The 27,939-nt window shown below is 36.2% G+C and overlaps 3 protein-coding genes across 5 annotated transcripts; 1 reads left to right on the top strand and 2 right to left on the bottom strand.

Moving 5' to 3' along the window:
• Positions 1-660: 660 nt before the first annotated feature.
• LOC132304181 (probable pre-mRNA-splicing factor ATP-dependent RNA helicase DEAH4) lies at positions 661-14,266 on the bottom strand. The gene is made up of 16 exons (XM_059801744.1): positions 13,885-14,266; positions 13,112-13,204; positions 12,903-13,007; positions 12,439-12,656; positions 12,139-12,191; positions 11,915-12,031; positions 10,132-10,223; positions 9,142-9,228; positions 8,143-8,357; positions 7,953-8,045; positions 7,354-7,477; positions 6,268-6,412; positions 5,564-5,633; positions 2,050-2,210; positions 1,484-1,659; positions 661-1,362 (listed from the first exon to the last, which is right to left on the bottom strand). The coding sequence occupies exons 1-16, from the start codon at positions 14,082-14,084 to the stop codon at positions 1,212-1,214; spliced, it is 2,100 nt and encodes a 699-aa protein (XP_059657727.1). The 5' UTR covers positions 14,085-14,266; the 3' UTR covers positions 661-1,211.
• Positions 14,267-16,287: 2,021 nt separating this feature from the next.
• On the bottom strand, positions 16,288-27,704 carry LOC132304179 (uncharacterized). Of its 3 annotated transcripts, none has more exons than XM_059801741.1 (5): positions 27,444-27,704; positions 20,927-21,291; positions 19,453-19,728; positions 18,385-18,522; positions 16,288-18,024 (listed from the first exon to the last, which is right to left on the bottom strand). In XM_059801741.1, exons 1-5 carry the CDS (start codon positions 27,565-27,567, stop codon positions 16,474-16,476), a joined length of 2,454 nt encoding a protein of 817 aa, XP_059657724.1. In that variant the 5' UTR covers positions 27,568-27,704; the 3' UTR covers positions 16,288-16,473. The 3 variants fall into 3 exon arrangements, with proteins under 3 accessions (XP_059657724.1, XP_059657723.1, XP_059657725.1); XM_059801740.1 differs by having other exon boundaries at positions 16,288-18,027; positions 27,444-27,703; XM_059801742.1 differs by lacking the exon at positions 20,927-21,291 and having other exon boundaries at positions 16,288-18,027; positions 27,444-27,519.
• LOC132304180 (AAA-ATPase At3g50940-like) lies at positions 24,314-26,836 on the top strand. The gene is made up of 2 exons (XM_059801743.1): positions 24,314-25,440; positions 25,956-26,836. Exons 1-2 carry the CDS (start codon positions 24,445-24,447, stop codon positions 26,445-26,447), a joined length of 1,488 nt encoding a protein of 495 aa, XP_059657726.1. The 5' UTR covers positions 24,314-24,444; the 3' UTR covers positions 26,448-26,836.
• Positions 27,705-27,939: the final 235 nt, after the last annotated feature.

Raw genomic sequence — 27,939 nt, 5'->3', positions numbered from 1 at the left:
GACCAAGAGTTCAAACAGTTTGTTTGGCAAGGGAGAAGGAATTGAAGGAAGGGGGAAGGAAAAGAAAAGCGCACAAGTTCTTTCTTTGCTACAGAAAGCTGAGAAAGGAGAGGAACAGAAAAAAGGGTAAAAAGAGCTTTGCGGACAACAAACATTGCTAATCTATATCACTAATTTTCTTCCAAATCAAAAGAACCAACCAACACCCCACAATTAATTAACAAAATACTAGTGAGTTTAAGTTCTTTCTTTGCTACAGAAAGCTGAGAAAGGAGAGGAACAGAAAAAAGGGTAAAAAGAGCTTTGCGGACAACAAACATTGCTAATCTATATCACTAATTTTCTTCCAAATCAAAAGAACCAACCAACACCCCACAATTAATTAACAAAATACTAGTGAGTTTAATTGAATTACATCTAAAATCTAGAAGAAATGGCTGCTTTAATTCCATCCCAGTCCGAATAAGGCGAATTCGGGACTGAAAAAGAAAAAGGACCATCCAGTGTAAGAAGCTCCAAAAGGAGCCTCTAGCACTCCACTTGTTGAAACTAAATATAAAAGAGCATCGACTGTAAGAGGCTTTTTTTGGAGGAGGCTTACATAAGTAATATCTCATTTCCCTGTAAATATAACTAATGCAGAAAAAAAAGGACCAATAGTAGCAAAAATTCAATACATTGAAGAATGACTAATTCAAACTTTCTCTTACAACAACATATCAAGAGTTAGCAATGAAACACTTGGGTCATGAATAGACCCATCTCTAAAAATAAAAGAAAAAGAATTGCAAAATGGTACAAAGTTTAATGTTTTAAGTGTGATGTATTATTCCTCCAAATCATGTGAAGAAATGCAACTGATTTTTGTTTCTCCCCTATATTTGAGTACAACTGACTACTGTAACTAAATATAAGAATTTACAGAGTATATGTCATACCGCTACTAGCATAATAGTTGCAGGCAGTGAATTAACGTCTTGTTGGAGACAAAATTCGGCAAAATCAGAAGTAAACTTGCCTTCATGACGTGTTCCGAGGGTTGCCTCACATTAATATCGTCTCCCAAATAAGAAAAAGATTGAGATGACATTAACAGAATAGTTGAGACTTCAAGAAGTATCAGCAATCCTTGCTCTCATCAGCTACAGTAAAGTTAATTCCCATCCAGTGGAGACTATCATTGTACCAATTCCACATTCCAATTAGTAACACTATCTATTTGCTTTCCGGGCAAGAAAACGTTCCCGAGCTGCTTGGATCATGCTGCCAGGGTCAGCAGTAGGCCCAACAACATCAACCACTCTTTTTGGCAAGTTGGAGCTTTCTCCGTCAAAACTCTCTTCAGACTGACTAGATCCACCACTGCTTCACACAAACAAGCAAGCTCTAGGTCAATGGTGGTACAACAATGGAAGTGCAACTTTAAGCAAGTAAAACAATATTGCTTCTGAACATTTCTGGAGAAAAAATGAAGATGGTTTACCTGAGTTTGTTAATATTCAGTTTCTCAAGTTTCTGTAAGATGGGTCTGACCCATGGCATCTCTACTGCACACACATATCGCATGTATGGACGTGAGGTAACAATAAGCTCATGGTACACAACATAATTTGGAAGCATTCCCTCTTCATCAGTTCTCAGTACAGAGGATGGATGCACCTGAAATAGAAAATACTTTAGCTTCAGGCATATACTTAAAACAACAACAATTTTTTTATTAAAAAAAAAAGGAAAAAGAATATCTCTAGATGTATGTAAAACAGTATAGCTGATTGTGCTAGCTTCTCAAAATCTCACTGCTAGTCACTTCTCCAGATTCAGACAGATTTGTATTACATCAGTATGATGATTCTTAAATGCTTATTTCAAATTCAACTTTGCATCAAACCTTTTTTCTTCTTCTTTTTTTGTGGGTTAGGTCTTTGCATCGAAATTAGTCATTGAAGAAGTGAATAAATCATGAAAATTTGAATTAAATTCATTGATGAAACAAATTTGCACATGACACAGTAACAGAACAAGATTCAACTATTTTTTCATAGTTTCTACCTGCACAAGTTGGGACTTAAAACCAATAGTTCTATAGCCATTGTGGCGAATCATTCGCTCAGCGAGCTGATTTGCATAGCCAACGCACAAAGCCTTCCTCAAATTCATATAATCCTGTCGGCTTTCTTTCCATCTTTCCTTTGTCCGTACATCCAAGGGTCCTGTTTTTGATATAAAACATAAAAAATTATTAGTACCAAAATAAAGGATATTCAAATTTACAAGCAGGGTGAAGAAAATGATGACAAACCAAGAGCAACTAAGTTGACCAAAACAATGGAAAAACTCTCACAATAGCAGATCTATGATATAATTGCCATGTAAATGTAAAAGATGTGCAGGCTATAAGACTCATTTTTTACTATGGTAATACCTGTGTTACATGGATTTGGGTATTTGTTGCAGTACATGGACATGCCCTAAAATTTAGATACATAATATGTTGTGTCAAAAGTGTATCATATAATAATACTATTGTTGTTTAAAAATATACGCCATTATAATTTAAATTATATGCTATGGGGTTTTAAAGGAGGATTCAATCTATCTCATAAGTAGGAAACCCTTCTTCGGTATCAAACGTGAGCTTTTCTTCTTTCATTATCACATGAAGAAGATCTAAGTATCCGATGTGCATATGTGCATGACATGTTGTGTCAACTCAAGTGCGTTTGGAGGAATAAAAGAGTCAATGTAACACAAGATTAATACCATATTATATTGGGACTAGGACATTTTATGGTAGATGACGACTTGCGGCGTTTTGTGTATATTGGATCAAAATTTTCAATCAACATTCTCATTTAAATTGCTGCTTAATTTTTTTCCCGCTTTTCTAATCACAATTTAGGCATATGCTTATTTCACCAACAAACATCCCTAAAAACCCTATGTTACATTGTCAATTGAAGTCATAGGAGCTTCCCCTTGAACAGTGCAGTTGGTTGCAGGTGGGTCTATAAAATCAAGACCAAGATGGTTCTGTAGAGAGGTGAGGTATAAAGCCCGTCTGCTTGGAAGGGGCTTCGTATAGGAATATGGTATGGACTACTAGGAGACTTTTGCTCCTGTCGCCAAAATGATATCTGTGCGCACCTTATTGCTGTTGCAGCTGTTCAGCAGTGTGGTTTTAACACCCATGGATGTCAAAAATGCCTTTTTAAATAGGGATTTGGTTAAAGAAGTTTATATGGTTACTCCTTGTCTTTCCCATAACCCTAGTGAGGTGTGCAAACTCAAAAAGACATTATATGGTCTCAAACAATCTCCTACGCCTTAGTTTAAGAAGTTCTCTACAGTTATTTATGCCTTAGACTTTCGTCCAAGTGATCATGATTAAGTCCCCCGTCTTCTTTCTACTTTTGCTAGCCGTATTATTCTCCTCTTATATGTTGATGACATGATTCTGACTGGTGATGACGCGTATGACATTGCTCTCTCGAAGTCACAGTTGCAACTACAGTTTGAGATGAAGGATCTCGGTCCTCGCCACTATTTCCTTGGGAATAAAATAGCGTATTCTCCTAAAGGCTATCTTCCTTCTCAGTCCCAGTACGTGACGAAGGTTATTTCAAAGCCCATCTCACAGATTCACTAACAGTTGAGACTCCCCTAGAGTTTAGTGTTCGTTATGCTTCATCTGAAGGTGTTCCTTTAGCTGGTATACTTTGTGTTGAGGTATAGTTGGCAGTTTAGTGTATCTCCCTATTACACCACCTTCACTTTCTCAGTTAGTTTGTATTTTCTCCTACTACCGTTCACTGGGCTGCAGTTCTTCGTACTTTTCGCTATCTTCGGGTACTTTGCACTAGAGTTTATTGTTTTCCTCTACATCTGCTATGGTACTTTACACTAGACTGAGCCAGCAATTCCACCAACCAGAAGTCCACTTATAGCTTCCGAGTTTTTCAAGGTGACTCTCATTTCCTAGAAAAGCAAGAAGCAAACAATTGTTGTTCGCTCTTTTGCTGAAGCGGAGATGCTTGGCAATGGTGGTTGGTTGCTAGTTTGGTTTCTCTTTCTGCTCCCACTTCTCTGTACTGTGATAACAAGAGTTCCATTCAAATTGCACACAACGCTGTCTTTCATCAGCATACCAAGTACTTCAAGAATGATTGTCACTTTGTCCACCACCATCTTCAGCTTTAGACTATTTCCTTACTGTTTGTTGTTTCTACCATGCAGTTGGCTGACTTTTTTAGGAAATCCTACACTATTATACATTTTCATTTTTTCTCGGCAAACTCTCAATGCTTCTCACTTTCATATCACGAGTTTAAGGGAGGGTGTCAGAGAGTTATTTATTTTTCTATTTTCTGATGCTATTATATAATATGGAGTAGAGTAGCCTTTTCTTCTTGTTTTACAAGGGTTTATTTCTTCATTATAAAACATCTCTATAATCACGTATTTGTGGTGTGTTTAATAAGATTGCTTCTCTCTTTTCTTCTTGTCTCTTTCGTTATTATTGTACATGATATCATGTTCATCCTCCACGACACCATCAATTCACCCCCATTCCTTCAAGAAATGAGATGCGGCCATGAGGCAATCCTAAGGCTGTGTGTGTGTGTGTGTGTGTGTGTGTGTATATATATATAAGAGAGTGTGTTTAGTTTCATATTTGGGTTCATATATATACGAATAGTAAGTGGTGGTGGAGGGCTGGAGAGGAGAGAGAACATAGGAGGTGGTGGTGATGGAGTCAAGAGGAGAGATAATAAGGAGATTGAGAGGAGATAATAAGGATAATAAGGAAATTCTAGAGAGCCTAAAGAAATTTTGGAGAGAGAAAGAGTGAGGTGTTAACTGAAAATTAAGAGGAAGATAAGGGTAGTTTTGCCCTTCCAAAACTGATCAAATTCATCATTTACAATGATGAGCACGGGTACTTGTGCCATTCCGTAATATAAATGGGCAATTTTGACATTCAGAGAATATTAATTAACGGGCTTAACAGACCACTGACGGCTAGGGGGAATCTGTAGTTTTATGAAAATCTCAGGGACAGTTGATGGTTTTTTGTTGGTGCAAATTGCAAACCTCAAGGGAGGTCAAGGTAATTTACATTAATAAGAATGGAATGACACTTTGAAGCAGGACCAAAAAGCTGGATCAGGCAAACGCCATAAATAACATGTCTTCAAAAATTAGCACCTTGCCAGAATCAACAGGATTACCATTGGACATTTAAACCAGTACTATGCACAGTTGCACACTTAAAGTAAAGTGTCAGGAGTAGAAACCAAAGACATCACATCACATTCAATGATTAGAAATCAATGAAGACAGAATCCTAAGGTGAAGTGTGAAAAGAACTTGATGAACTTAACCACAACAGACTTGTTACCTGATGAAAAATAATAAACATAATGACTGCTATTATGTAATAAAAATGCCTGAATTAAGGTAGTTTAAAAAAACAAATGATCATTAAAATACCACAAAAAGGTTAAAATTCGAATGAAAATGTATTTTGTTTTATATAAGCTCCTCAATAGTAATGAAATCTAACCTTTTGCTATCTTCTGCATTATTTGAGATAACTGTTTCCGAACATCTTTGACAAATAGCATCCCTCGCACCTGCATTCAATAAGTTCGGCCAAAACATTTTTGAATCTTAAATACCAAAGCAAGATTTCCAACCAAACAGAAAGGAAGGCCAGGATGGCACAACATCTCAGTATCAAACTATCTGAGCAATTCGGTGCCATATATTTCCATCCTTAATATTTCACAACTAGAAGCCTGTAGAATATCAGGAAAAAGTACAAGCATGCATGTGCATCATTAACTTGCTTCTGCCACATGGCCCAAGTAATGCAATTAATGCCCGGATGTCATTTTTAAAAAGATGTGAAGTCTACCAAGACTAAGGTGTTGTTTGATAACTCAATTCAATGCTTAATTCTGAACAAATTAAATGTTTATCCAATTAAGTGTGTTTGATAACGCAAGTTGAATATCAATGAAAACGGTAAGCGCCACTTAAAATGGGTTAAAATTTTAAAAGATATTAAAAAATATTTATTTTTTAATTACTACTTAAAAACTTCAGTGCTTAAAATTCAGCTCTTAAAATTTTCAGTACTTAATTTTCAGTTTTATCAAACAGCACATAAGCCCTATGTAATGGCTACAAGATCATTTTATGAAGAGCCACCAGATGTTGAATAACTGAGTCTGTCATGTTCTGAAACAGAATAGGAGAGGGTACCTGCAAGCTGTTATCTTTGCACCAATCTACATCATAGTCAGTCTGATCCCAATGCTCAAAGATCTGTAATAGTTGGATGTGATCGCCCCAGCCAGAACCATCAGGAAGGTCTGGAGCATGCTTCCTCTTCTTTTCAGTGCTCTTGCTGCAATCCAATGTATCGAAAATATGGTCTCAATGAAGAAAAATTCACAATGGCCATGTAAAGAAGTGTTTATATTTACTAAAAACTGTTATTGGAATGGAAACGGTCTCCAAACAGTTCTTAAATTCTTAATTAATTACCCCCCCCCCCCACACACACACACACACACACGAGCAAAAAATTATGTAACTGCAAACTTCCATATTAATCAACAGCTACATTATATGACATGTCTTTCCAGGAAACATGGTCCTAATTTTTCTTATCGTATCAATTAATAATAAAATAATAACATGGATGGTGGTGCTTAACAGTTGACCCTGTTTGACATAATGGTGTCAGTCCATCTGGATGCCAAATACTCCGGAATGTCATTGTGCACTTATCCAGTAACCTTGATTTCACTGCAAGTGAAGGAAGTAAACGAGTTTCCATAAGTTGCTAGTACCTCATTTTATTCAAACCAATCAGCTTGAGTTTTAATACTGCTTTATTAATATGTACTTAAAATGGAATTGAGAAGTAGATAGGGGAGGGCTGCCATGCATAAGAATATGGATTTAGTCCGATGGGAGCCACTTTCTACAAATAATGCCAAGAGCTATGTCTAAACCCCGTCGATCCTTTCCAGTGCCCTTAATTAATCGGCAGCAATAGTGTCTAATGGCCTACTTTTTTATAGTTGATATCATGCATTGATAGCCACTACAAAAAGATTTAATTCAGAAACCTTACTATATCAGTCTTACACTAGTTTCTTTTCTTTTTTTCGATTCAAAATGAAATAACCACATATTTAGAACATCAACAAATAATTAGGGCCCTTTTACGTGCACATTAGGTCTGCCAGTTATTAGTAGTGAACTTGAAGATAACAGAACAAAATCATTGCAGCATCCACAAAAAAAAAATCATCTTCTGTAACAAATTTAGGAGTCTACCTTCGACCAGGAAGTAATGTTGTTTCCGCAGATAACATAGCAGCAACCGTCAAAGCCTGGGATAAACAACCATTTTCATTTGCCTCCATTAAGGTTCTGGAGAGTGAAGGCTCCAGTGGAAGCTCTGCGTAAAAGCACAGAAGATTCTCAGTAAACCCAAAAAATACCAATCAAAAAATAGAAGGCCAAGCATTCACCGAAAAACATCCATCCAGAAAGGAGAAGCCTAAGCGGAGATTCATATAGGCTAACACAAAGATGAATAAAATCCTTAGGATAGTGATGCTGATGACATCAATGATGCACAGAGTGCTTGAAGTTTTGAGAAGAATAACAAAACTTCAAGCACTAAAGCAGATTGATCAAAAGATACAATACATAAATATAATTATTTAAAGCATTAATACGCAGTGTGTCATTTGTGATGAAGTCTTGAAGATGATGATAGGTCTAGCAAAATGCATATATTATTCAAAATGATAGCACTATGCTTAACAGTTAACCTAGACTAACATAGTCATACTTATTTTTTCTTTTTTCTTTTTTTTTTCAGTAGCCTAACATAGAAACAGCCAATAAATTGGATGAGATATTAATACCAGCCATTGTTCGTCCCACACTTGTAATCGATCCATTTTCATCAATAGCATCAATGAGATATAGTTGCTTAAGAGCATCTTCCAAAGTCTCAGCTGTAGCAAAGCCATTCAGAATTCTGGTCACTCTATCAGCCAAATATAAAGAGCAAAACATGAGCAACAAAGAAGTGAGTAAGAACTGCATCATTACAAGAAGGGGGATCAAGAAAATTGAATTTGAGGATATCGATGTCAGGGAGATCCAATGATTTCAAATAAAGAACACTGCCAGCAAGAGAAGACCGCTGGATTTCAGGGACTGTTGCATCCAGGAAGTTGTCATTGTAAACCATGGATGGGTATAAACGATAGCACTTCCCAGGACGTGTTCTTCCAGCTCGCCCTGCACGCTGATTAGCTTGCACCCTGCAATTATACAAACGTAGAAGCTCAAAATCAAAAGGTAAATTTAAGTCCAGAGCAACTGATTAGTCCGCCATCTAAGATAAAGAAAATGGGAAAAAATAATAATAATAATAGGCATAGACTAATATATCAGGCAAAGTACCGGAGAGGCACTACAACTATTTTCATCACTTATTCTTTTGTAGTAGAAATAAACATGTTGGAGATGGGAAAAAGCTTTCCTTTAACCACCACCAAAATCACAGTCCATAGACTACTTGATTGCCCAATGGAGTGCCCTATAAGAGAGCAGGAATAAAGGCTTTGAATTCTCAAAGTCAAAGAACTTCCATCCAAGCCCTTAAGTTCAAAGCAATTTAGTAATGTAGCTCCCCAGATCTTTAAAACACTCATAAGCTTACAAATACAAAGCAGTTAATGACATCGAACAGATTTACCTGTGCGGTCAAAGTCTCAGATCAAAAACATCATCTCTTTCAGCACACAACAACGCACAATGAAAAGATCATAAGAATTTTTTTTACAGGAATAAAGTTAAATACATAAAAATTCCAAATCAAAGTGTTGGTCTCTAATAAAATACTGAAGAGCCCAAAGATGTGATAAATCCAACACAAATTACAAGTGTGGGACGAGCAGAAGATTATTAAAAAACTCATAATTTGTTCAAAAATAAGCACAAATTCAAATGACAGAAGATTATAACAAACATGTGTTAGAATGATTAGGGTTGCTAAAATCTGCTGAAGAAAAATAAAAAGTTATGAAATTATCAACTTCTTACTTGCTAATTTGAACAACATCAAGGGAATACATGCCAGTTGATGGGTTGTATTGCCGTTGCTTCACATAACCAGAATCAATAACATACCTGCCATTTATTTATTGACATGAGAAAACAGGTTGACATAAACCCAAAAAGGCACCAAACTTTTTCTGTGAGTTGGCATTTATTTATGAAACTTCGTGCAAGACAAGGGGAATGGGATAAGAATCTGCTCAAAGAAAAAGAGACTGTAAAACAGTAAAAGAATAATAATAACAATAATTTATAGGGACATTCAAATTCTAACATAGCAAAGAAGATGTGCGATTCAAAATGCTGCAATGAATAATATATCTGAATTTTCACTTTCACTGAAATAAAATAAACATAAAACTTTACGTCCTTATTCAAAGCTTGCGCAGGGTCGATGAATCCTTCCCTTGATCCTTTTTCAAATTTTGTAGAAATCATGGATAGTCGTGTTTCTTTTTAGTTTCGTCAAGGACTTTTCCTTATATACTTTCCCGGTAAATTGGTGCTGATTTATGAGTAATATAGACAGATTTAGTTACAGAACGCTCCCAAACCCAACACCCCAACCTGGGCGCGGCTATTACAACCCATTTTTGTACTAGTGTTCTTTAAGATAATAAAGCAACATTTTTTCTACTTACTTAGTATTATGGAAATAACCATGTACACATCTACATAATAAACGTCACAAAGAAATGGTTGACTCCATGGTGTAGTCTTCTTTTGGTGCTGAACATATAGCATTGTAAGTCATTTTGGTAATATAGAAGTGTTAATCATATGCCACACTACTGCATATCACATCATCGAGAAACATGTTTTTACATGTTTAAGTCATGCTACATAAGCCTATGCTACCATATTAAAAAGTGGAAATATGGAAAGGGATATAAGCATCATGAATTTAAAGAAGTAATTGAATGAAATGAGCTACTCAAATTATAATGTCCATGCAAAGTGTTCAAGTCTCCTTACACAACACCATCAACAGTTAAAGACGTTTCAGCAATGTTTGTGGCCACAATAAATCGCCTACAATTTGGAGGAGGAGGAGCAAATACCCGCACCTGTAGGGTCAATGCAAAGATAAAGCATCAACAACAACACAACGAGAATTGATTTGGAAAAAGCTGCAAAAAAAAAAAAAAGGGACACCAAAGTGAACTATACTCTCACATTCGACTCAATTCGGTTAAAAAAAAAAATATTCGCAGTTAAGAAGCAAAAACAACATAATTCCAATGAAGAAAATAAACCAGGAAGAAATCTATATGTATAGGTACACAGATAAATCATGATTCCTTTCTTCCTCTCATGCCAACTTCTAAGATAAAACCTTCTTGTATCATTCTTTTCTGAAAACATATGGCCAAACCTTTTAATACAGTTTGCAAAAACCTTTAATTAGATTCTTCTTTACAATTGTACTTTTTTCTGTTGTATAAGAAATCGCATCCCCAAGGTCCAAGAAGCAAGCGCTGCTTTCCTGAAATTAAATATTCTATTTCTAAATAATGGACTAATGGAGACATCTAAAATGTCTTACACATTTTTATGAGTACTCAAGAAATGCCGTTTTAAACATGAACACGGCTTCCTCTTAGAAGTGTTCAAACCTCTTTAGACCAGAATCCAATACAAACCTAGCAAACTGCACTATTTTAAGTCTTCCAAGTGTTATATGTCACTTCCTCAACAAACGCACCAGCTACTAAAAAACTTCCTTTTCCCTTCCTTTCTTCATACCTAAACCTCTTACACGTGTATCGAAACACACCACAAAATAGAACTTACCTCTCTTTCAATCTCTCACATCAAGGATTAAAAAATATTTTGGGTTTTAGGGAAAATCAAGCCTTGAATATTATTAACCTAAAGAAGTCATGAATTTCCCTTTTCAAGATTTAGTTTTCGATTGTGGATAAACAATCATTTCTTACCTGAAATTGTTGATCATACCTAAACCTCTTACATGTGTGTCGAAACACACCACAAAATAGAACTTACCTCTCTTTCAATCTCTCACATTAAAGATAAAAAAATATTTTGGGTTTTAGGGAAAATCAAGCCTTGAATATTATTAACCTAAAGAAGTCATGAATTTCCCTTTTCAAGATTTAGTTTTCGATTGTGGATAAACAATCATTTCTTACCTGAAATTGTTGAAGCACATAATTATTGTACATCTAGGTGAAATTATGCTAGATATTTTTATCTTGAACTATGTTGAAATATTTATTATCTAATTATTAAATAATATTACAGTAAATTAATTTGGTAAAGCATACAGGACTCATCTAGCCGGCCCAAATAATTGGAAAAAATATTTGTTGAGTTGAGTTGCAGTAGACTAGTTCAGTATCATCTGTATTAATCTTTTAGAGACAACGTGTTGGATTTTTTCTTTTTCTTGATCCATGTTTTCTTTAATATTTCTAAAACTTTTAGAATTATTTAAATTTCTTTTAACAATATAAGTAAAATATCAATGTATCGATCGATAATGATCTGATATATTGTGATAGATCGATCTCAATGCTCCAAGTGACTTGAATGATACAGCAATACCAAACATTGATGACATATGCTGTTATAGGAGTAGTGTTGAATAAGGAAAATTTTCAGACAGAAACAATAACTGAAATGGTATACAAAATACTTGAAAAAGTATCCCTCTCTTATAGCAAGAATATATATTAATAAAAAAAAGTTGCAAGGTTTCGCCAAAAATGAAAATTGAAAAAATAATAAGACGAGCCTGCAATTCAGGTGGCAAAGATCCATGAAGAGGAAGGATTATAGCATCCATACAGGATCCTTCCTCCAGGCGTTGAACTCTCTCCTCCAGCTTAGATACCAACTTCTCTATATCATCCTACAGCAAGGCCTCATGTAAGTATTTTCCAATTAAAAACAAGCATAGTATAAGAAAATAAAATTGAAAATTATGACTCCTGAGCTATAGGGAAAGAAAATGCTCACCTGTCCAGTCATGAAAATTAAGATATCACCTTCTGGTTCCTGAACATGAATATCTAGGAAAAAAGTTGATTGAATATTCACAATAATTAGCGCTATATTTACTGGAAGAAATAATAATTAGCGCAATTCATAAGAAGTGAAAACCAAAACCAGAACAAGATGTTATTGCTGCAAATTACAACATGATCTTTTAATTAATCAATTGAAAATCAAGAACAAAAATGTACTGAAGCAACAGCACCAAGCTACCAAATTTAAAAAACAAATAACAATTCATGAAAATCAAAGTTCTAATCATACCAATAGCTGTTTTCAAAGAAGACTCAAGATAACTCTTCGGGCTCTCTGCGCTGTGTAAAATTTCCACAGGAAATAATTTCCCTGGGACATTTAGTATGGGGCAGTCAGAGAAGAATCTGGACACTTTTTCACCATCGAGAGTAGCTGAAGTGATCAAAACCTTCAAATTGGATGCACGCATTTTAATTAGCCGTTTCATCAGTCCCAGCAATATATCCCTAACCAAGACATTTTCATAAGTAAAGTGCACTATAAATATAGAGCAACTAAAGACTAAAGTACATAAACAAAATTCCGACAGACTTACATACAACAGAAATTTCAAAATGGAAGGAGTACGACAAATGATCGAAAAATAATTACGCGTCACTATTAATTCAGTAATACTAGTATGATCGAAAAAATAACGAAACACCATTAATTCAAAGCACAAACTGTGTCAAAGAAGCGTGACAAAAAATTACGTGTTTAGACTCCTCTCGTGAGCTTCATCCAAAATGATCACAGAATATTGATTGAGCTCCGGATTAGAAAGACTTTCACGAAGGAGAACTCCATCAGTAAGGTATCTGGGCAGTTCACAACCACATCATTAGAGACCAGTAAAGTTGGCATCATACAAATCAGCATAAATAAGATAACAGAGTTCCAATGACAAGTAAAAACACATTACTTAATGCGAGTTCTCTCTGAAGTTCTATCTTCAAATCGAATTGCATAACCCACTTCCTCCCCCAGCCGAACACCAAGCTCCTGCGCAACCCGTCTGTGTACCATTAACAATTTATATATAAGAAATCATACGAATTGCTCCAAGAGCCAAAAAAAAAAAAAAATATATATATATATATATATATATATATATATATCTACCCACCCCAAAACCTTATTAATTAACAGTGAAACTTTGAGTTGATGATGCTTACTTTCAGATAATTTACTAGTTAGAGGCCATAAAAGAAATAAATATATATATACATATGCACAAACATAATTGGAGAAGTTTGTAGAACAAACTTGATGAGTTGCAACTTGAATTGACTGATATAAATAAAATTTGAAAACATTCTTCAATGTAGCTAAACATAAGAACACCTAGCAAGTCAAATACAACAATAACAACAAAAACAACAACCAAGCCTTCTTCCAACTACTTGGGGTCGGCTACATGAATCCTATTCATCCATTCTGCTCTATTTTGCTCAACAAAGTCAACTTTTTGGTCAAAATATCAATGAAAGTGAACCTTGCTATAACTAATTTATTTCCATCACCAAAATTAGACGTGTAATTATTAAGAATAAAGTAATATTTATAGCTTGAATTTCGATTTATTATAGCGTGATATTCTAATTCAGAAACTTTCATGAGTGGTTTGAACTTTGAAGTAAAGATAAATTACCTATATATGTGTATATATATATGTGTGTGTGTGTGTGAATATACCTAGAGACAGAGACAGCAGCGACTCGTCGAGGTTGAGTGACGGCGATCATTCCAGATTTGGTGTAACCACGTTTGTGAAGCATCTGAGAGAGTTGAGTGCTCTTTCCTGACCCAGTCTCGCCGATGATTACTGCGACTGGGTTTCGTTCCACTGTTTCTAAAATTTGTTCTTCGAATTGGAGGATAGGAAGAATCGCCATTGATCAACCAATTCAAAGCTCGAAGTCGCGCCAAACCAAAATTATCATAAATTAGGGTTTTTAGTGGTAAACCTCACGAGGACCATGAATCGAATTGCTGGTCTGACTACCGAAGGTATGTACATTTAGACAACTCTTCCCTGCATTCAAGTATAGTTCGGATTTAATAAATAAATATACTGTCATAATAATAGTAGTAATTAAAAACTCACTCACTGGAATGTATTGGAATTGTTTTTAAAAAAAAAAAAAATGTATTGGAATTGTGTAAAAAAACAAAAAAAATTGTATTGGAATTCTCATTGGGCCCCTGTATTTTCAGCATATTTGAATTGATAGCCCAATACTTTTAACATTTCTGAACACCACCCACAAATTAGCATTTTGATTTCTTCAATTTTTGACCCAAATTGCATCTTTTGCTACTTGAAGTCCAACACGGATGGGATGCCAATCCTTTTTTCTTTTTTTGTTAAGTAAATTCTCGTGCACATACTTCCAAATGTTTATTTCAGGTCTTGATACGAATTATTGAACTGATGAGAAAGTATGTCACACTATTAATCTCATCTATCTTTCAAAGGGAATGATGAAGGTGAATCTATAGCGGAACAAATGGATGTGTGAATTTTTTACCAATGAAGAAAAAAAAAAAAAAAAAATCTTTACTATCAAAGAATTCTCGACCGACACCACATTGGCGTCTCAATCACCTCTTCTTTTCCTTTACAAGAAAGGCCCCAATTCCGGACATTTCGATTTCTCTTCATCAATAGGCTCAAATCCCTCTTAATTCTTTCAAGTTGATATATATATATATTTTCCCTTGGCAACAAGTTGAGAAACACAAGTAATCTCACTAAAAACACTTATAGTTGCATTTTCATTTGAATCGTTTACAATGTGGTGATTTTCAACCATACCATTTACATTTGAATCATGTACAATGTGATGATTTTCAGCCATACCCAATTTGTGGTGTGACTAGTTAACAACAAATTATAGGTTTTGGCAGGTCTCTGAAATTTGAATCTATTGCCTTATAAGAGCATCCGGGCGGCATCATGTTTAGAGTAGAAATGTGTCAGTTTGGAGAGAGAAATGGACGGTACGGTGAAAAAAGTAGAGTATATCTTTTGTGGGATTTATAGCCATTGTCTAAGAGCATCTGGTATGCATTTAGATGCATACTCAATCTACTTTTATAAAGTAAAATTCCACATCAACTTTATTTAATAAAAAATATTGATGTGGCACTCTATATTGTTTTTTTAAAGAATGTGCAATTTCAAGGATGTGCAATGGTGTGATACATTTCCCTCATTATTTACTTTTTATTTTATTATTTTTGTTTGAGCTATGGATTAGTGTAGCTCTTGCTGGGGGAAGGCAAAAGTGACCAAAAAACATTAAAATAATGTATAAAGTAGATAGATATTACCTATACCATTGTCCACGACAATGCAATGGATTATCACCTGTGGGGACCTCTCTCTCTCTATACACTCTGACACACTTCTCTCTACAATTGGTTGCATGCTCTAAGCTATTGTCCACATATAGAACTGCCTTTAGATAATACTTCATTCTTTTTTCCTTTGTTTAATAAATCTGATTGAAGGCAAAAAAAAACAAAAGGCAGCACCGGCTCAATTTACTTCCAAACGTTCTATTAAATTAATAAAATAATAAATAAAGAATGAAATAATTGAGTTCCACACCATGGAACATATGCATAAAAAAAGTAGAGTACCACGTCATCACTTTTTAGCTTACGTGGCACTCTACTTTTTAAAAAGTAAATAGATAACTTGTGTTGCCCACACCACTTCCTTTAAGGTCCATCCAGACGGTTTGATACTAACTGAAACCGTTAGCCTGTGAAGCCCAAGCTCAGTTGACTCACCCCTTTATTCAGTGAGTTGCAGAGTTGATTCACTCAACTACACTGAACTAAACTCACCCTATCTGACAAGCTCTTCCTCTGCCTTATAGTCAAGCATGTTCATGATTTTGATGGGGCTAAGTTTTAGTGTTGCTCATGAGACTGAAACTGTGGTCTTCATGAAAATGCTACTCCTGGCAGAATCTGTCACATGTTGAATTAGGTTAAATGTCTTTAAAATGTGCTTTATCTAGAGATTTTGGGAGGTAGTGATATCATGTTATTCTGTATCAGCAAATACCATGCAAATGCAAAAGGCCTTCTTATTATCAGCAAATTAACAGTTTTGGCAAACTAGAGAGCATTTTTTTGTAATGCAATAGATTTAAGACATTTTTTTTTCTTTCTCGGAAGATTAGATTTAAGACATTCTGCCTAACAAAAGGTGATATCTCCTCTCCCCAACTTCTGTACAAAAGCCAAAATATAGTTACCATCCAGTATTCAAGCTTGTCCTTGCTTCTTACCGAAAATAGCTTCCCTTGTCACAAGCTTAATTCCTCTCACCCACAAATCTGCCATTTCGATCCCACCCTCACAAACAAAATGCACTTCCTTGTTCTTCGTTGTGACCACACGAAAAACTCCCGGTTCTTCAACGTCGAACTTCTTACGGCGGTTCCAACGGAATGCTGAGCTGGGGCCCACCTCGGCCCCCCTACATATCACATTTCTATTGCTGGACTTCCCCCAGCTCAACAACCCTGCATTCCCCACCATCTTGAGTGCTTTCATATGGGGGGCTCCTTTACCTCCCTTTGTGTGCTTCTTCACATGTCCCCCGCTTAACACGAGTGTCCGAGCAAGCTCATCCAATATCACGCGTTCTGCATCATTTCCCTTACCATGTTTCCTTGCTAGCAAGAGTGCAGTCTCACATGTTGAATTCTCAATGTCGCACCTAGCCCCACATGAGATTAGGAGTTCACACATGCTTCCATGACTTCCCCTTGCTGCTAACATGAGTGGAGTGTATCCATCACTGTCAGGGACATTGACATCATAACCCCCACTAGTTAACATACGGACCGACTCTAGATCACCACGCCATGCAGCGCGATGTAGAGCATAAAATCCAGTGGAAGCATGTTTCCCTTTTGCAAGTGCATATTCAAGAATTACCTTTTCAAAAGCATCACTCTTCTTGTTTGCTTCTGATAGAGTAATTGCTGTCTCACCGTATTTATTACTCAGCTTTACATTAGCCCCTGCATATACAAGCAACCGGAATGCCTCAACAAGACCACCTGCCGCGGCAAGCATGGCTGCTGAAAATCCATTTCCATCCTGTTCATCAAGATCAATTTCAGGTTGCTCAACAAGTTTCTTTAAGGCCTCAATGTCATTTGCTTGAGTGACGAACAGTATAGGAGAAAATACTGAAGCATTGCTTGATTGAGGAATCTTCCCAGTTCGGATTACATCTAGAACTGCTTGTTGGAAGCCAAGAGCCAACCACATGGATTCAGCAATTGACTTGGCACACTGACCAGCCAAATTAACCAAACCAAAATCAGCACCTGCCAATGCCAGAAGTTGAAGACACTCCTCACACTTATTTCTTGCACATATCATCAACGCAGTATCGCCAGAATTTGTTTTTGAGTTGAGATTACAACCAGCATTGATAAATTGTTGGAGAACCTCAGCAAACCCAAGCCGTGCAGCTAAATGAATAGGGCGGAACTCTGTTTTATCATCTGTTTCAACAGGGAACTCTACATTAGCACCACAATTCACAAGCACATTGACTGCTTTAGCGTTGTTACATAGGATGGCATGATGGATGATGGTCCTCCCAAAATGAGGGATGTTAGGGGAGAGGTGGCGTAAGAGCATGCACAAGATAGCACCACTGTCTTCAAAATACTCCACTGCACACCAGGTGACACTATAAGGTTCAGCTAGCCCTGCACCCACCCTAAATTCCTCTCCAGTAGCTGTGTCCCATGACCAGGCTCCCAGTCTCACTTTTGCGTCTGTTCTAACACCAGCCTTCTTTACATTATCAAAAGGCAAATGTGATATTAGATTATAGTGTTGTGATTTAGATAAAAACAAAAAATGCTTGTTTAAACAACTTAACAACCAAGCAGAAATCTTTCCATCAGGCTCACATCATTGGTACATAAGTCATATGGAAGGCCCATAAAATTAGGTGTTTGTGAGATGCTAACAGCAGAATTATAAGAGCTGTACTCAAACTGGCGGCCTCACAGTTATCTGATCAAACCGGGCACTGTTCTGGCCCAGCATGTAATCAGTATTGTCCAAGTCTTTGGATTTGTTAAGCATCAGATATATATACACCTGTACATCTTGGGTAGTTTTGGTAATCTTGCACACGGTGTTTACCTGTAGCAGCAATCTGACAACAGAAATCTGCCTGCTAACGATGGCTGCAACGAGCGCATTACAGTCAACATTGGCATGCAGAGACGGCTTGGAAGACCTAAGCAGCACCCGCGCGGTTGCATTAGCATCGACTCCACACTGCCCCAAACAAAGCACAAATGCCATTTGAGATTTCAATTAACGATCTGAGAATTTCAATTAATGAAGTAACAGACAGAATTGGCATCCAATAGGGCAATCTTCATCAAGTCCATTTTGAACCCTTCATCAATTTTGGAGAACAGAGCTTATTAAAGGTAATGTTATATTCCCCCACATTGTACAGAAGTCAAGGTGCCTAGTTACAACATTTATTTTTTCAAAATAGTAAATGGGATATTTATTTTTCACAATTGCAACCAAACAAATGGTGCCGATTGCTAGCCTCCAAATAGATGGAAGAGGAGCGGTGAAGTATTATGCCATCTTACTAAGAGGCCACATATCATTGGATCTTTCTAGACAACAATAATTGGCACCGAAAATCGAACTTACCACTGAAAATTTTGGGGTATGGTAGGTAGATTAACCTATATTACAATATGTTATGTATTTACCTGTAGCCGGGAAACACTCAGAATAAAATATCCTGCAGAGAAGTAAGTGCTGTTATGAAAATAATTAAATGAAGTTGGGCTTTGGAGACAGCTGAAGTTAGTGCAGAACTTTGCATTTTCAAAACCATAAATAGAGGTAATCAAATAATTAATACTCAAACTCCTAGCTTGATAGCAACTTAAGGGGAAATTAGTTTTGATATGCCTTTGTTTCATCATCACTGTCAGTCCGATTAGACTTAAATACATCACATCAAGGTTGCTCAGTTAAAGTAAGCCTTATCTCTACTATATTGAGTCACTTACACAAATCTTAGTTCACCATTTTCAGTCTTTGGCCTATGTTTTTCATAATTTTCATAGTGATTAAACTCAACTGTATTGGGTCTACAATCATTTTGCGTGCTCGTTTTATGACAGAAAGCCCACATGCAATGATGAAATAGAGATTTACACTAATAATATTAAGTACCTTGATGAGTGTCTCGACAACATCCACAAACCCTCTGCAGGATGCCGTGACAAGAGCATGCACAGCAACATGTGGGCGGATCATGTCGGAACCCATGAGCAGCTCAGCAGGCCTGGTCTGCCCCACATAGCTTGCTTCCAACAAAGCCTCCTCGCATGCTGTCTGAGATGCTCCACCATTCAAAAGCATCTCCAATATCTCAATATGGCCCTCCCTCACTGCCGCTGTCGTAGCATAGCCCCGGAACAGCTTCTGATTCACATTGGCTCCAACACTCTGTCATCATAAAATAGCCAAACAACCACTAATATGAACATGACATCAGGATTATACTGTTTCAATGAACATTTATATATAACAAATTCTCTACCGCTTTCGGAGCCTGAAATTTTGTATGAGAATTTCCAGTTCATACACTGCTTGTCAAGTGAAGCAATCAATGCAGAGTGAGAACATTTACTATCAGTGAATAATATCTACTGATATCCATAATTTCTCAGGATATCTGTCAGGTTCTGAATTAATTCAGAGGGTCACAAGGATAGAGAGGGAGGCATTATGCACGTACAGACACAGCTCATCAGTCATTTTTGTGCCAGTTCCAAAGCATATTCAGGCACTCCAAAAGATATATACATAAATTGAGGAAAAATTAGAATTTTTATCAAAAAAATCCAGTGAAATAATTGAAGCCTAAAATTCAACAACATCAACAGTGTTCATTCTTGTAAGAAATTACACAATTCTATATAATCTTCACTCAAGAAAACAATAATAAATACAATGACTAACTATTATTATTATTATTATTACTACTACAGAAATGATATGCCATCCAAATTCGGACCAAACCCACACTCACTGTCACAAGGGGCCTATGGGTCCCACCAGAGCTGCTGGCCCCACAGGCCCCTTGTGACTACGGGCATGGTCCGAATTCGGAACGAGTTGTTGTTGTTATTATTAGCTGCAATGACTAATTAACTAATTTCAAATCGTGTAATTATTACTCACTAATGAGAAAACAGTCAAAAATCAATATGACCTTCGTGCAATAACCCCAAGGTTGATTTCAAATTTCAAATCTGTATTAAGCAAAAGTTCTCTGAAGACAATCAAACACATGACAACAACCAAAAAGTCTCTCTCTCAGTGTGTGTATGTGTGTGCGAAATGTTTTCTTATATAGTGACTCCAAATCTAAAATCATTTTCCTTTCTAGTGAATCACACCTGTGATATACGAATACAATAATCTAGAACTCACAGAAATTTCGAAAACTAGAAGATAGACCCTTGAAATTTCAAACACAATCACTGAGAAAAGCTATGAATTTCCTCTCATTATAAGTATTATTTATATAAAATTATTAACAATTCTCGAGACATTCCAATAACGGAAAAAAATGAAAAGAAAAAATCGAAGAAATAAAAAAATAATAAAAATAACTTTGTTTTCACAAAAATAAGCTGACCAGTAATTTTCTGACGAGTGTCAGATTTCCGGCATGAGCTGCGAGGAACAGAGCAGTGACCTCCGTCTTGAACTCTTCGAATTCGAAACGAACTTCGTTGGCCGACTCATCGTGCAAGACAACATCTGTCCTTTTCGTCTTCAAGCACACTGTTCCGATGAAGTTGACGTCGACGAAGGGGTCGGCGACGTACTCGAGGGCCGAGTTGAGGTCGTCGGCGTGGGAAGCGTCGACGAGCCGTTGCGAGACCTCGGCTGCGTAATCGACCGGAAACACTTGCTTTCCGGCGAGGAAGCCGGGAGACGAATTCCGGTATACCGTCATTTTCCGGTGAGTTTGGCCGGTGGGAATGGAGAGAGGTCTCACTGTAAGTATAAGTGGACTTGTGAGAGAAGCTTCAGACAGAGGAAGGCCAAGGCGTTTTAATGGAGGTGGGAGGTGGGTCTAACTACTTTGACTCGGTCGCGTTTAGTCCAAATGGTAAGAAATTACACTGCAATTTGGTTTTAAAACAAGAAAACATTGCATTGTGTGTGTGTGTGTGTGTGTGTGAGAGAGAGAGAGAGAGAGAGGAAGGGGGTAGTATTTATTTATTTATGATCAAACTATAATAACTATTACAGATATTTTTATTGCATTTATTTCGTTCTTAAAAATTAATTGGAGATTATTCTCAAAATTAATTGGGGATTATTTTTGTTTTTATCTCATACTAATAGCTACTGAAATTAGTTGTGGGCTATACTTTGAAATTGGAGATCGAAAAAATTAGTTTGAAATCTAAAGTAATATGATCTACTGTTTCAATTTTTAAAAGTGAATTACATGCTATTGAGTATTGACTGCACTAAAAATCAATTAAAAAAATGTTAGTGATCTAATTTAATTTTTAAAAAATAAATCTCTTTTAAAACGAATGTAAATTCATATTTTAAGTTAAAATTCCTTTTAGAAGAAATAAAGTGATAGTAATAATCTTTTTGCCTAAAAAACAAAGTATGGAGAAACGGAATGACCATAGAAGAATAGTATGATAAAAGAAAGAAAATCCCTTGAATCAAGGATTTAAGGAACTACATCTCATTTCTTTTATTTTTAGTTGGCATTTTGTTTATATAATATTTCCTTTCCTCATTTTTTTTTTTTTTTTTTTTTGTCCCAACCATTTCAATTTATATGCAATTTTAAATAAGTTGGGTTAAGCATAGTCGTTACTCGTTAGCAATCTAAGAGTTATTATATTTGTGCAGTAATCTCACAAATTCTATAATGAAAATTGTAGGATATTTTAAAATCTATTAAATTAAATGATAACTCATCTAATCGAGTAAATTTATTTTTATATAAGAGAATCAATTTATCATAATATTAGCTTGAGTTTGTGCACTCAACGACAACTTGAATTTCTTATAATATGATGCTATGTTTGGCAGCATCAAATCACCTGTTTTAAACTGGGAAAGAAGATTTAGTAGCGATTTTAAACCAAATTTCATCCAATTTCAAATTCAAGACACTAATTTAAGTTCCCAAACCTATAACATGAAAGTAATATTTAAAATGGAGTCAATCTTAATAATAAAAATTTGATTTGCATAAAAATTACTATATAGGTTAATTTAAAGCATTACCCATTTTAAATATACTATTAGAAATTAAGGAACAACCTTAATTAAATTACATTAACTAAAAAAAAATGTCATCACAACGGTCACTTTATATTAAAGGGACCTCAATTTTCAAATTTTTATGCTCAACATTTGAAATTGGATTCCTCTCTATACGGTGTTATGCAACGAAGAACAATTGTGATCCATTTACACGTGTAAATGATCACAATTATCTTCTTATGTATGACACAGTGTTATTACAGTAGATGATCAATATTATAACATCGGACATAAAGTGAATCATTGAATAACCTATGGTAAAAAAATTACCGATATCCGGTGGGTGACGAAGAACACATTAACTTATTAAAATTCAATGAATATGGTAAACTAAGTGGCTAACTCAGACGGCAAAGGATTGCTTTGGCCGGATTTGGCCTGCATATATTTTTGTTGTTCTCTTAAATTAATTTCTTGTTAAACAAACAACTTTTGTAGTGCTTTTATGCACACAATATAAAATTAATTCATGACAAATCCAAATTTAGAGAATACCAAATGAAGTAAAACAAAATCAAACTCAGATTCCATGTCAACCTATTCGAGATAAACAAAGTTGGATTAGTTTTTAAAAAAGAAAATGCTATTTGTTTCACTTTCTCTATCATCCAAATTCTTTGTTGTTAAATTTGTTCATCCGTCCATCTTTGGTGTACCTACAAGACAAGTAGGAAAATAAAATCTCTCTCTCTCTCTCTCAATGAATATATATATGTATATATACACACACACACACTCATTACAGCACAGATCTTCCTATTGCTTAATTGGAAGTCATCACTCATCTCCAATGTGGTAGGTTGTAAGTTGTAACAATGTGTCAATGCTTGTCCAAACATTTGTTGGTATTAGCCCAAAATTTAGATGAACTCAGTCATAAAACGAAGTAGATCTCAACTTTGTAGTTTTGATTGTTAAACCTTAATACGGGTATCTGATGAAAGTGAATTTCATAAGAATATGCGACGCACTGTCACGAATAATGTCACTGTGCAAGTTCAACTGTTAAATGAATCTATTATGCTGAACTTAAGAACACAATTCTTAGATGGAATGTCAGTGTCAATAAAAAATAGTCTAGAAAATTTCACTTGATCATGCTTCAAGGCATCAACACTGTATGGGTTGAAAGTCTCCCACGTTGCTTCACAGTTCACATTCTCCGCTTTATTTTTTATTTTTATTATTATTATTTTTTTTTCGCTCCATCTTACAAAATGTTCAATCTGAGGCCAAAGTTTATGGTTTTATTACCAAACAAGAAGCCTGTTTTTCATACCGTGTCATAAGCTTGTCCCTTCACTCTGTACTTTGTTGCCTGACCTTTTCCTATGAATGTTTTTAATAGAAGAAATCTGTCGACATCGTTAGTTGTGTGTTTCTTAGAATATACATACTGACATATGCAAAATCAACTTATCAATTGCATTGTTCAACTTTTTTATCAGGTGTGACATATGATAAGTAATGTACTTTTAATTATAAATCTAAGCTTACGATACAATTTTTAAGAACGAGTCACCTTCATGTCCTTTTCGTTGAAAAGTATTGCAGTATATGAGAATTGCTGGAGAAGGTTGTTCTTCAACATGCTTGTCCTTGTCATGCTCTGCTTCCAAAGCAAGTTGCTTTGTGGAAACATAGTTGAATTCTACAATTTCTTCTTGTGTGGTGTGCTTTATAGATGCTACTAATTTTCAAAGAACTTCCAATGGAAGCTCTTTCTAGCCAATGTTCTATAAAACGGCCTTTACCCATAATTGTCACAAACCAAGCAAGCAAAAGCAATAACAAACAACACTTGTACCACCTATTTCTCTTCTAGTCTTTTGTGTCCACCAAATAGTTATGAGCATGTTTTCTGTATCAAGCATGCCTTCAACAACAGCAGTTCTGTCGACGTACACCACTTTTGCTGCATCAGCAATGCTGGTTAGGTCGGTGTTAAATGAAGTCCAGAACATGACCAACCAGATTATACCTCAACAACTCCGAGAGAAGCTCTTGTCTAAACTCGGAGGGCTAATGGGGAACCTTTCGTCTCAAATGACTCTCATCATTGATGAATATGATGGGCTCTCCCTCAATCAAGTCTTCGAGGCTTCACAAATCTACTTGCGCACAAGGATTAGTCCTTCAGTTCAGCGGCTCAAGGTATCCAAGGCACCACAAGAGGAAGAACTCTCGGTCACCATCAACAGAGGGGAAAAGATTGTTGATACATATGAAGGAATCCCATTTGTTTGGGAAATGATTTGTACCGAGTCTCAAAGGACAAGCTTCAACTATGAAAGCAGCTTTTCTACTGAAAAGGTTGAGCATCGATCATTCGAACTCAGTTTCGATAAGAAGCACAAAGTGAAGGTATTGCGCTCTTACTTGCCATATGTACTAGAGAGGTCAAAAGCCATAAGAGAAGAAACCAAGGTAGTGAAACTCTGCTCCCTTGGAAACTACTGTGAGGCAGGATCAGTTAATCTTGACCATCCATCCACATTTGACACATTGGCAATGGATCCAACACTGAAGAAGGAATTAATTGATGACTTGGACAGATTTGTGAGCAGAAGAAAGTTCTACAGGAGAGTTGGGAAGGCATGGAAACGCGGGTATTTGTTGTACGGACCCCCTGGCACAGGTAAGTCGAGTCTGGTTGCTGCCATGGCGAACTATCTGAAATTCGACATTTATGACTTGGAGCTCACAAGTCTTCAAAGCAATGCACAGCTTAAAAGCCTATTGCACTATACTACGAATAGATCGATCCTTGTGATTGAGGATATTGATTGCAGTGTTGACTTGCAGAACCGACAAGATGGAGGTTACAACCAAAGTGAAAGTCAGGTATGACAATAGCTTGAGTCACCATTAGACTAAGAAGTAGTTTTTCTTTTTTCTTTTTCAAATCTTTTCCAGAAAATAATTCGTACAATATTATTCTTAAGGAGACTCAAACCCTCCACCTTCCGCTCAGGAATACAACTAGACAACATGCCTCGGTGACTAAGTAGTAATTGATGAAGAAAAACTTTAAAAGGAAACACCTCTGGTCCCTGAACTTGCTATATGCCCCTACTGTTCCAAAGTATAGCCCTGTCTCAAAGACGGCTGGCTTAGTTAATAGCATTTTTTAGGAGACCTTTCCACAAACCTAGCTAGGTCTTCTTGCTGGCTGATTCAATTTCCTAGCTAACCCTTCTTTTTTTTTTCCCGGAAGTTCAAGCAAACGCACACAAACTCACAATATTGCCTCTAGAGGGACTCGAACTCTCAACCTCCCCTTCCAAGCTACTAGCTATGTGGTAATCTCCTAGCTAACTTTCTCACCTATTAATTGTCGTTTTTTTCCTCGCTGACAGTTGACACTATCCGGGCTGCTTAATTTTATTGATGGGCTATGGTCAAGCTGTGGCGACGAGAGGATTATTGTGTTTACTACCAATCACAAAGACAGGCTTGACCCTGCATTGCTTAGACCAGGTCGCATGGACATGCACATCAACATGTCCTACTGCACTTTTTGTGGGTTCAAGATTCTTGCTTCTAACTACCTTGGTATAACCAACCACTACATGTTTTCTGAAATTGAAAAGCTCGTGACTGAGGTGGAGGTCACCCCGGCACAGGTTGCAGAAGAACTCATGAAAAATGATGAAGCAGACATTGCACTAGGAGGATTAACAGAATTCCTTAAAAGGAAAAGGACAGAATGCGATCAACCAAATGCGGGAGAAAAAGGAACCCATGAAGAAGGAAAAGGAAGTGAAGAAAACAAGAAAAGTGGTGAGAAGAAAGTGAGGAACAACAAGAGAAAGGCTAAAAGAGGAAAAAGGAAATCCCCAAGGTTCTAGGGCTTTGATCATTGCATCCAATAATTCGACACTTCAATAAGTAATAAAAATACTTCCACCATGTCTATTGAACAATTTGTAATAGGAGACTCAGCATCTCTGATTGCCTATATATGGTTGATAGGATAATTAATAAAGGAATAATGATTTTCTCGAAATAAAAATTGAAGGTTGAGAGTTGAAGTCCCTATGAGAGTAAGTTTCAAATTCAACAACCACCACCAAGCCTTTTTTCCCAATTACTTAGGTTGGCTACATGAATCATATGTTTTAATTCCGCTCTAAGGGCATAGCCTCAGTCAAATAACATGCTATCATATCCCCTTTCTAAGCGACTCTACCCGAGTTAATTTCGCTTTTCCACTAATATTACCCTCCATGTGGATTATGTCAATCTTCAAATAGGGGTTCGAGTATGATGAACTCAAATGATCATTTAATTTCATTAGTACTGTTTGACATTCAAAAATAGATTGATTGTCCAAATTATAAAGAACAACTAATATGGCTCTCAAGAAGATTAGAAATACAACAAATCAACCAATTCAATCAACAAGCTTAAGCTTAATTGACCATTTAACGTACTCAGCAATATCCTACACTAGTAAAGATGAACATCAATTTGACAGCTTGAAGAGCTCTCACAACAAGTCCTCTTCATCTTCCACTCTCTCAAACCCAAACCCACAAGATTGATTGCCCACAATTTTCAAATGGGTCATCTCATAATCTCTTCATTTATTTTATTTTTTTTTTTCCAATCTGAACATGAAAAGGGCATATACTCAAATTGATCTATCATCCTCAAACAACCAGTTATATACATCCATGAGAATCCGATCATCATCCTCGACGACGAGCGACCCTCCTCGCTTCTCCGAGTGGATGAGATCGGCGATCAGTAGAGTAAATCACATGAATTTGTTGAGTGCTACATGAGAACAATTACTTGTATATGAATGTATATATGAACCCATCAGAAAGTTAGAGGCGTACCATTATATTGCACCAGCCGAGAGCCTGAGACTAATCGATTATTCACTCGTTGCTCCATTAGCAATTCTCTCTCTTCATCGAGCTCATCGGTTTTGCAGTCGGATGTGTGGCTTGTAATTGACATAGGGCATAATTCATGCCAGTCAAAGTTTTGTTCTGTTATGTCATTCTAGACTTACATGTAGACAACCGAACTGGAGTAAATCGGAGGGTGTAAAAAGGGTAAAATTAAGTTACATAAACTGAAAATGGAATCGTGAAAACAGGAATGCTTTCCTAGTGTGAAGGCGACACCGGCTAAGAAAAATTATGTAACTTAAATTCGAAATGTCCGTAAATTTTAATTTTAAATAATATAAATACAAAAATAACAAGGATGATTCCTACGGTTCATGCTCTCAAATGCAACAATGGTGGTGAAAATCCAAAGCATCTAGGTTTTGTTCACCGCGACCTTACCACTAACGAAGTAATCTTCTTTACCAAACTTGCAAAG

The sequence above is a fragment of the Cornus florida genome, unplaced genomic scaffold (genome assembly GCF_030987335.1).
Source record: "Cornus florida cultivar Cherokee Brave unplaced genomic scaffold, ASM3098733v1 CherokeeBrave_3.0.0_Hap2_Chr04, whole genome shotgun sequence".
Taxonomy (NCBI): Eukaryota; Viridiplantae; Streptophyta; class Magnoliopsida; order Cornales; family Cornaceae; genus Cornus; species Cornus florida.
Note: the sequence above shows the minus strand (reverse complement) of the source record. Positions and strands in the feature narration are given on the sequence as shown.